This window comes from Spermophilus citellus, assembly GCF_964194105.1.
Source record: "Spermophilus citellus genome assembly, chromosome: 2".
Taxonomy (NCBI): domain Eukaryota; kingdom Metazoa; phylum Chordata; class Mammalia; order Rodentia; family Sciuridae; genus Spermophilus; species Spermophilus citellus.
In genome coordinates, this window is record NC_138183.1 from 6,276,703 (window position 1) to 6,287,146 (window position 10,444).

Genomic DNA, 10,444 nt, shown 5'->3' on the forward strand with positions numbered 1-10,444 from the left:
AAGCAACAAGCTGTGCTTCTCCCTGAGATCAGCACAGGGCAGCCCACGGAAACCAGGGGGCCAGCCCCGGCTGCTGTCAGCGCAGGGAGCGCCCACATGGAAATACTTGGATGTTGTTTGTTTGTGTTGCTGTTTAGGGTCGAGGGAGGGGCAGGATGGATGGTGTTTCTCCTTTCCTGAAGACAATGGGATTTATTTATTCAGCCAAAGCAACTGGGATTTTAAAAGTCAGACCTGGATTATGCAGACCTTGGGAGCAGAATTCACATGGAAAGGTTTTAGAAGGAAGCGGCCCCCGCAGCCCCTTCAAATCCATGCAGGTCTCATCGGCCCCCAGCTCCAGGCACTTGGTTTTCAAAGAGTGCCTGGGGGACAGTGGCCCCTGGGCCCCGGGCGGCTGGGACCATGTTCTGCTCATTCATTTTTTCAGAGACGCTATAACCAAAATGAAAGACGTCTACCTGAAGAACCCGCAGATGGGAGACCCGGCCAGTCTGGATCACAAACTGACAGAAGTCAGCCAAAACATAGAGAAGCTGAGGCTAGAGGCCCAGAAATTTGAGGTACGGAAAAGCAGGTGTTGGAGCAGACACAGGGAGCGGCCATGTCACTCCTGTGTCCCTGGGTGGAATCCAACGTCCCTTCTCAGGCTGCTTCAGGAATGGGTGGTAGGAAGCAGACAACCCAGGTGCAGCAGGGGCCGGCGGCTGGGGCACTGAATGTTGGGCATTAGAAGTCAGTCACTCTTCCAAGGCCACACAGTTGCTTAGATCCCAAGGGTAAAGCTAGTCCAGTGTGCTTTTTGCCACAGCGGGGGAAATTAGGTGAATAGGAGCTTCCTTCTGTGGCTCTGAACTCGGATAAAAAGCCAGTGGTGGAGCCCGCTGCGGCCCTGTTCCTGCAATCCTCGGGAGGCTGAGGCAGGAGGATCCCAAATTCCAAAGTAAAAACATAAAAAGGACTGGGGATGCGGCTCAGTGGTGCAGCACCTACAGTCCCGTGCAGACCCGGTGGCCTGGGGCCTCGTGGCTGTCCCGCCTTGGGAGCTCAGGCCCTAGTCGTCCTGGCTGTTGTCCCCAGGCCTGGCTGGCAGAGGTGGAAGGCCGGCTCCCCGCGCGAAGCGAGCAGGCGCGGCGGCAGAGCGGGATGTACGACGGCCAGGGCGCCCCGACGGCCAACAGCTGTGCGCAGGACCGCGAGAGGTACAGTATCTGCACGGGGCCGGCGGCGGGAGCGGGGCGCTGGGTGTGTGCCTGGATCTGGCATCTGGAAATGTGGATACCAGGGCCTGTCCCCAGGGCCCTGTGAACCCCCCACAGTGGGGCTGAGCTCTGCTGGAGTGGTGATCCCAGTGAGGGCCACCACAGGGTCCTGTTATGCCAGCGTGGCAGGCGCTTTGCGGGGGTGGAACCCTTTGGGGGGACAGGGAGCACCTCCCTGCCTTCGCAGTGGCGGTTGCTATAGTTGCCGCGGGTCTTCCTCTCTTGAGCAGCCCCGATGGCAGTTACACGGAGGAGCGAAGCCAGGAGAACGAGGTGAAGGTGCTGGCCACCGACTTCGACGACGAGTTCGATGATGAGGAGCCCCTGCCCGCCATAGGGACCTGCAAGGCCCTCTACACCTTTGAAGGTAGCCCAGGCGGCCGGGCCTCTGCTGCCTTCCCTGGGGCAGGGCCGCTTCGCTCTTCCTGGGACCAGAACTTTCCCTAGAGCTTCCCAGACCTGGTCCCTCTCACCCGGACTCTGGTCCCTGGCACCTAACAGCTGTCGCAGAGGGTGTGGGATCAGGACTGTTGCAGAGTCCTGGACTGTCCTGCCAGGAGGGTGCGGGTGCAGGTGGCTGGAGTGGCCCCTTCCCTGGAGAAGCAGAGCAGACCCCCACAACAGAGGGGTTTTCTGTCAAAGGAGAGTCCTGGGCGGCCACAGTGCCTGGAGAGTGAGAGCCCCTGCCAGGGGGAGCAGAGTGGGGCTGGAGGGAGGAAGAGGGGCTCCGGGTAGAGGGGTGGTCGTGGGATGTGGGGTGTTAGAGGGAAGGTGGACGTGCCGTGGCCGGAGAGAGGAGCATTAGATTTGGTCAGACACTGAGGACCTGTTGGAAGGATTTAGGCAGGGTGTGGACGTGTTCAGCGCCAGGCCCTGGGCAACAGGGGAGGCAGTCAGCTCACAGAATGGACTGACAGACCCACCTGGGGTTTCTAATGTAAAGCTTCAAAGTATGTTTCTAAGAATGTTACAGAGTCACTAGGAAAAGAAACTCTGAGCTCAGGTATGTTTGGGAAGCCCTGAGATAAATGAGTTTTACAGTGTTTTTTTTTTTTTTTTTTTAAATCTAAATCTATCTAAATGCTCCTCTTTCTCCAGGGATTATCCCCAGCCCCTTTTTATTATTTATTTTTTATATTTAGACAGGATCTTGCTGAATTGCTTAGGGCCTTACTAAGTTGCTGAGGCTGGCTTTGAACTCATGATCCTCCTGCCTCAGCCTGGGCCACCATGCCTGGCACAGGCAGGTGTGCCAGGACTTTTCAGAGCCTTTAACAGGCTAAAAGTCCATGTTTACAAAATGAGAAAGAAGCACCAGATTCACCATTTCTGCTGCTGCTTGCCATCCAAGCCATGCCGCCTCCAATCCACCCTGTCACCCTGCCAACAGGTCCCTAAGCTATTGGTCTTTCAGAAAACCACCTGGACCTCGGTGGCTGGCCTTTTGTAATTGATCTTAGCAAGTGGACACAGAGAGGTTGCCGTGGACAGGCTGCTCAGACCCAGGAACAAAGGGGAGGAAATGAGAGGCGCTCCCCAGCCCTGTCGCCAGGACCGTGGGGTGTCCAGCGGGATGGGGAGGGAGGAGCAGGAGCCCAGTGGCCGTAGGTTCCTGGGGGCCAGGGCCACAGCCAGAGGGAGCTTGCTGCAGAGGGCAGGACAGGTGGAACTGTAGCCGCTGGAAAAAGCCTGCGTAGGAGACGTGAGGACACTGTGGCAAGGGAGTCGGAGTCAGGGCACGGTCACCAAGAGAAAGCCAGGAGGGGGAGGAGCAGAAAGGGGCTCCCTGCAGAGATGGACGGGAGACCCAGAAGGTCTCTAGGTGGGAGGAGAGCATTCGGGGTCAGCGTTGAGGGACCTTGTGTGCAGGAGGTCTAAGGGGATGGCCTTCGAACTGACCCCAAACTGACCCCTACTGCCTTCCCCCGCCAAGGTCCCCCTGGCTTTCTGCTGGGACTCGACAAGAAATCTAAAGCGTTGCCATGTTGCCTCTGCAGGTCAGAATGAAGGAACCATTTCCGTAATTGAAGGAGAAATCCTGTATGTCATAGAGGAAGACAAGGGCGACGGGTGGACCCGCATCCGGAGGAACGAGGACGAAGAGGGCTATGTCCCCACCTCGTACGTCGAAGTCTATTTGGACAAAAATGCCAAAGGTGCTAAGACTTATATTTAATACCACTTAAAACCTTTTTAAAACTTGGAGTTGTCCCTCCCCACAACCGTGACTGTTACAGGCAGCCCCGCGGAGGACCGGATGCGCGGCGGGGTGGCACGGCGGACCGTGGGCCCCGCACGCCGAGTCTCCTTGTCTGTCTAAGCTTTGGCTAAAATCAAGTTTCACTTGCTGATGAGATTGTGTGTGAAGCTGCCAACTGCCAACTTATATCTGTGTCACTTGAAACCTGATAAAGCATTCCTCCTTTCGGCAGCGCATCTGTAGATAATGAGAAAAAAAAAAGTCGCCTTCTAGCTTTTAATTAATATTTCTCAATTAAAAAGTCCACACGCATCACGAGGCACCAGAGGGCCTGGGCTGGTGTCTGCCACGGATGGCCTTGCAGGAGGATGTGACCCTCACTGTAACTTCATAAATGCAACTGTGCTAGTTTGTTGAGTCACAGTCTGTCCAGGGGGAAAGTCATAAATAAAATCTTCCCTCCCTAATGAAGAGGTCATGAGGTTCTTCTATTGGCCCGAGCGCATGTATTTTCACTTGAATGTGGTTACATTGCTGTCAGGTCCTCTTGAGCTTTTATGTCCACATGGTCCTCAACAACCAAAGGAAATCTGGCCTCCAGGCTCTGCCCCGTGACAGTGGACCGAGGTGCCAGCGCTGTCCTGGCCAGATGAGCTTCTCGAGTGCGGGCCATGCCGGTGCCTCGTCTGCTCCTGCCAGGTTCTGTTTCTGGGTTTGCAGCAGCAGCTCACATGGCCCAGGAGGGGCTAGAAATAGAGCCACGGCTGCACAGGGACCTCAAGACAGTCCTTTTCAAAGCAGAAACTGTGGGGAGTGTGTAAGTCATTGGCAGCTGGAAGAACCCAAAGTCTCAATGTAAGGGCAATGGGTTTAGAATTTCTGGCTCATTTCATATGATTGACTGTTGCCTCCATTTTAAAGGAATCTGGGCCACGCGGGAATTTGCATTTTTAAGTTGGCCCGGAGGCGGGAGGGCGGTGGTGATACCAAGTCCTGTGATTAATTGTGCCCGCTGTGAGAATCCGCCCCAAAGGCCCCCGAGAACCAGCCGTAAATGGGTCAGAATGAAAGCATCCGGGTAAAGTTCTCTTTGGATTTGACTTTGAAATTTATTTATTTATATCTTTCTACTTTGAAGGAGGGAGTTGGATCCTTGCCTTTGCAGAGTGGGCTCACTTTATAAGCTGAAGTCAATTTAGAGCTGTTTTTTGTTGTTGTTCTAACCTGGAGCTCGGGGACTCCTGCATGCTAAGCAGGTGCTCTGCCCCTGAGCTGCACCCCCAGCCCTGAAGCTCGGCCCTGCAGCTGCAGGTCCAGGACCCGGCAGGAGCTGCTGTGTTCCAAGATTCCAGCAGCAACTCCACTTAGATTTCACAAGGGCCACCAAATTGGAATTGAGTGATCTTTACTTAGTGACAACCTGATTTTTTTAAAGACACCTTTTTTTTTTTTTTTTTTTTTGGAAATAATGACAGAGTCCCAGGCAGTTGCAAAGACAGTGTAAAGAGATCCCTGTGCCTTTCACCCAGTGTGCCCCAGTAGCCACGGGGACAGTCGGCAGCCCGGGCTGGACGCTGGGCTGCTCACCTGGCCTTTTCAATATATATATTGACTTTGTAGTTCAAATTCCTTCCGAATATCTTTAGCTGGCATAGTATTGATAAAGCCACTCACCCTGGGGCCTCTCTGGGGCAATGGTTTCGGTTCTGCTTTATAAGTACTGCCATAAGAAAGCCAGCTGAGCCTTAAACCCAGGGGTGGGTCTGAGTGTGAGGTGAGCAGCTCTCTTCAGGTGACCAGGTAGCCCGCAGACCCCTAGGCATAAAACCTCTGCCCCTCCATCCCATGCTGAGCTTGTGTCCAGACCAGGAGCTCCTAGCAAAAGCAAGGAACACTGAAAAACGAATAAAGCAGGGCCAGACAGTGTTAGCCTCTTGAAATCCCACTCAGTGAACTCGAGGCCCCCCACCCCCACCCTGGAGTTGTGCAAATTTGATTTGGAAATAACTCAGTTGGCTTGCAAGGCAAAGCGTGGGTGGGAAGGGGGTTCAGTTTGAATGCCTAAATTTACATCACTAAGTTGTAAGCCTCAGTACTTATTGCAAATCAACCTAGGTCACTGGTGAAGTCAAGAAGGGGATTGTGGTTTCGGTTCCATTTTGTCGGGGCGTGATGTTAGAAGACATTAGAACGATTGCTGAAGAGTCAGAGTTTTCATGTCCACCCCAAGTACCCTTGGTTTTCTTCCCATCAGTGTGCCATTTAAATAAAAGCAGCAAAATCTCAGCTGTTTATGATCTTCTCCTTTTATTGGAAAGAGGCCCCTAGAGGTTAAAAATGCTGGTCAACACGTCCAGCCCCCGTCCATGGTGTGTCCTGCCCCAGCCCGTGGTTTGGGGCAGCCCTTGCTTTCTGATACCAAACCTCAAAGCAGTTGTTTTCTGTTTAATAATACCAGTGCACTTTTCTGTGTGTGTGTGTGTGTGTGTGTGTGTGTGTGTGTGTGTGTGTGGTGTCTACAATGTGCTTATTTAATAATTGCCAAAATATTTAGACTAGAGTAAATTGGTCAACTGGATTGGGATTTCCTTATGTGGTTGCATTTTGTGTTTTTAGAATTGCTTTCTGTTAAACATGTCCATAATTCTCCCCACCTAGGAATTTATTTGTATATACTTTTTGTATATACTGCAATTTAAAAACTAAAAAGGATGACTTGAATTAGTTGTTTTAATGTCTTACTCTTTTATCTGTTTGTTTTATCGGTTATTCTGCTGCCTAATGACCTTTTGTTTTTATAACTTCTGGGGAGGCCCCAGGACTCTTGCCCCAGCTGGGTCCCCAGCTGGCTGCTCCGCACTTGAGTTTTTATAGACTCTTGGGTTCTGAGTAAGTTGCATTGAACACGGCCAACATGATTGTTTCTTTCTCTTACCCTAAAAGAAAAGAATCTGTCTGGCATCTTCTAGTTGTACCCCTCATATCTGCCTCTCTAATAAATGTTATATTTTCTCAGTGTTGTGTATTTTAAGTGATTTTTCTCTTTTTCCAAGAAAATTATTCTGTGTAATGAGTATTTAACTCTTTCATTGTTAGCAATGGGAAATTTTCTAGCCAAATGCTTTTTAAAAATTCTGCCTCCTCCTCCTCCTCCAGTGCCATCTGCCCTGCTCCTTGCCTTGTGTGTCCCTCAGGGCTCCCGTGCCCATTCTCTGTGTCTCCTCTGCCTCCTCCTGATGAAGAACTTTCACTGTTATTGACGAGGTTTCCTTTTCACTGAGGAACCAAGAGTTTCCATCTGATAGACTCACTTCCTGGCACCATCCAGGGGCTGGGGAGTGGCCCCTGGAAGCCAAGGCTGGCCCTGCCCGCTGGAGGAGGACGGGTGGGGAGGGTGGCATTGATCTGGTTTGGGCTTCTCTTAACCCCAAAGTAAAACTGGCTGAAGATGGGAGATAACGGTGAAAGTTCCTTATCTAGGACGCTCTTGATAACCAATTGCTGCCAAAGCCCCGCCCCGCCCTGCCCAGGGCGGAGCAGTTTGCAGTGAACTGCAAAGTGCCCGCCTCTGCCCGCGACCGTCTCTAACGCGCTTTCTCTTCTCTTTTTGTGTTGTAGATTCCTAAAGTGGCATTCGCAGCACCAACCGGCGGCGAGCCTCCCAGGAGCACCCGTGGCCGGGCGCTTGTCTCCACAGGCCTCCCGCGCTGCTGCCCGCTGCCTGGCCTGCTGGGGGCCGCCCTCCCACCCACCTGCAGCCCTGTCCCCGCCACCCTGCCTGCCTCTCCTGTCCTTCCTACAGCATGCTACTGTGGCTCAGCCAGCCCTGAGGCCCACGCTGGTGGCCTGGAGGGGACAGGTGTCCCCAACCGCACAGCAGGGGTCATCCTCATCCCCCCCAGTCCCCACGTGCCCAGGCCAGAAGGTGGCAGCACGCTGCCCACCTTGCCCCTCCCCTCTGTCCAGGGCCCCAGTCCACCCACCGTGTGCCCTGGCCTCCTCGTCATTTCACACTGTGCCTTTTTGTGAAAACTTCGCCACGGGTCTCCTGGGGCGAGTAACAGAATCTGGACAAGGAGGACAGGGCAGTCGCAGGGTGGGCTGAGCACCACGTGTCACCCACGCGTCCCCTGGTGTCTTACATTAGCAGATGCTTCCTCTCCCAGAGGTGCCTTCCTGATTGTGGGCTGGCACCTCGTGCTCCACATGGACCCTGCCCACAATTCCTGGACCCTCCGGTCGGACTTGGATGTCCCCCACTCCAGCCACACACACACACTTTAGTTTGGTGCCCTGTCTGCAGAGGCTAGGAAGGTCCACACTGGAAGCCCAACCCCAGCTCGTCCTACCCATGTCCACCTTAGATAAGGGGCATCCTGGTCCACCCCTCCTGGTCATCTTCCTATCCATGATGACTACAGACCACACGTGGCACTTGGTGGCCGGGTGACTCTCCTTTTGGTAGCTCATTATTGCAAAGTGAAACTTCCTCTTCTTCCCATGAATCCCAAGAGTAGCACTGTGGGACTTGAGTGCATTCATCACCAAAGACCTGGTGCCTCTCGTGGTCCTTTGGGGACCCTGTGGCCGCCGCTTCTGCCCTTGTCCATGAGCTCTGCCGGCCATTGGCAGCCACTGCACTTGCCCTTGGACCTGTTTCCTCCCTCCCCTTTCGGATCTCTGGGGGGAACCGTGGTCACCCAACCTGTGGCCACTCAGGCCTTAGCAGCACAGCTTCTCCTCTTCCTTGGTGCGGAACAAGTCCTGCCACGTCTCCTGCCGAGGGCGAGGGCCGCGCTCTAGTGTCCTGTGTGGTTGGCACACGGGGCTCACCTGGGCACTACAGTTCTTGGTGTTCGTGACAAGGGAGTCTAGCAAGAGCCACAGGGACAGGGATGGAAAGGACAGGTCCTCGGAGTCAGGCCTGTCTGCTGGTGATTTGTCCCGTGGAAACCAGGAGATGACTCCCTGGGCAGACCAGGGATGACCGCGTACCAGCCTCAGCAGCTCCGTCCCCCTGGCGACTGGAGACCGCAGCAAGGAGAGGCCTGAGGAGCAGGCTCAGGGTCAAGCGGAGGGGGAGCGGGAGCCCTGGCTCGCTGTTCCCCAAAACTGAGGCTGAGCCCAGGGCCAGGGACCTGGAGCATGGCCTCCACTCAGGGTGGGCAGTCCGATCGGCCCACGCCTGGGGGCGCGGGAGGGTGGCTTGGCCGATGGGACTGAAGCCAGGCCCGGCTGCAGACCAGCCCTTGCCCAGCAGCCCCACCCCCGCCGTCGCCTGGCGGGCGGCACCTCTGGGACTCCTGGACTTTGCCGAGTCTGGCTGACCACTGACCATTCCACAAGGATGCTAATTTTTTTTAATCTGATTTTAGAGCCTCCGTAATGCATGTGCGTCGTGCCGTTTCACATCGCGGTCCAGGTAAATTAGTTTCTTGCAACGTAGGGGGTGAAGTGTCAGCGCGGTTCTTTGTTCCTTTAATGTCGAGACCCAGTACAGGATGTGCTCCTGCGCTCTGTGACCTGTCTGTACCACCCGTGCCCCCAAAGACTGGAGAATGAGCACTTCCCAATGCATCCCCCGGGGCTGCCTCCTTGCCGTTGGTGCCGACGGGCTTGGGATTCTGTGATGCTGAGGTCCTACCGTCTACTCTGGGAATCCTACTGCGAAAGCATCCCTGAGACCTTGGGGCAGCTCCCATGCAGGAGAGACGTGGGTGCTCCGCCCTCCTCCCTGGCACCCGCTGCCCGTCGTTGCTAGAATACAGTGTTGTAAGGTAAAAATGGATCGTTTTTAATCAAACTTGCTCTGAAAATGACCTAAAGACAAAGGGAAAGAGAGGAACTTGTCATTTACCCAGTTTTTTCCTTTGCAAGATGGGGGTGGGGGGGGGGACATGGGAAAACATGCAGGGATCTTCCTCTGGGTCTGTCCTGCTCAGCCTCGGGCTCAGCCACCGCGTGACCCACACAGCACAGGGGCCGCTGATGCCTTTCCGCAACACCTGTCATCAGAAAGTTCAACAACATAAAATGTTACAATAATGCAAGGATTTTTCCAGAAATTGTGGTTTCATGTTTCTTACTGGCTCCGCCTCCTGTGCTTTAACACCCCACAAGTTATTTTTAAAAATGATCCAAGCCCGGGGCTGAGTTGCGGCTCAGTGGTAGAGCGCTTCTCTAGCATGTGGGAGGCACTGGGTTCAATTCTCAGCACCACATATAAATAAATGAGTGAAATAAAGGTCAATGAACAACTAATGATCCAAGCCAGGCAGGGTGGGGCACACCACCTGAATCAGGAGGCTGAGGCAGGAGGATTGCAAGTTTGAAGCCAGCCTTTGCAACTTAGGGAGACCCTGTCTTAAAATTAAAAAGGGATGGAGATAGAGCTCAGATAAAGCACCCTGAGTTCAATCTCAGTACAAAAAAAAATCCACAATTATGTTTTAACCCGATGTCAAGCACCTTTACACCTTCTTGTGTGTGCGTGTGTATATGTGTGTGTGTGTGTGCGCGTGTGCGTCTGTGTGTGTGTGCACGCGCGTGCGTGCACTTACTCTACACTTGGAGGCATTTCAGTGTTGTAAACGCCCCTTGCCACTGTTAAGGTCTGAAATTGCCTGTTTTTCCCTGGAAATGGAATTAAACCAAATAAAGTGCTTCCATTGGAAGGCCCACATTGACCTTGTAACTATGTTAATCTTCTAAATGTTAAATAAAGTGTAACTTCTGGTGTAGCATCCTTGGACTCCTTTGTTGCACCGAGAGATGACCCAGTCACAGAAGCTCTGGTGCCATCACCAGCCCCCTGGGCCGAGAGGCAAGAGTTAGGTCAGCTGTTGAGGCCTGGTTTGAGACCTGAGCTGGAGGTGCCTCCCCCCACCGGGAGGGCAGTCAGGCCTCTCCGTGACTCAAGGATCTGGGAAGTAGGAATTTCCTGGCCCAAGGATCTGGAAGTAGGAATTTGGTTCTGTGGGCA

At 53.8% G+C, this 10,444-nt stretch overlaps 1 protein-coding gene across 12 annotated transcripts in view; it reads left to right on the plus strand.

Annotated features, from left to right (window-relative positions):
- Positions 1–7,257, plus strand: part of FNBP1 (formin binding protein 1) — a 102,746-nt gene extending 95,489 nt beyond the window's left edge. For 6 of the 12 annotated variants that reach the window (XM_081279130.1, XM_081279136.1, XM_081279138.1 and 3 more), the window contains 4 exons: positions 431–563; positions 1,081–1,202; positions 1,490–1,629; positions 3,260–5,782. In XM_081279130.1, coding sequence (XP_081135256.1) covers positions 431–563; positions 1,081–1,202; positions 1,490–1,629; positions 3,260–3,438 — 574 coding nt within the window. In that variant the 3' untranslated portion in view covers positions 3,439–5,782. Of the gene's footprint in view, positions 1–430; positions 564–1,080; positions 1,203–1,489; positions 1,630–3,259; positions 5,783–7,080 lie in introns of those variants that run through there. The other 6 variants (XM_081279134.1, XM_081279137.1, XM_081279139.1 and 3 more) reach the window with 2 other exon arrangements.
- The last annotated feature ends 3,187 nt before the right edge of the window (positions 7,258–10,444 follow it).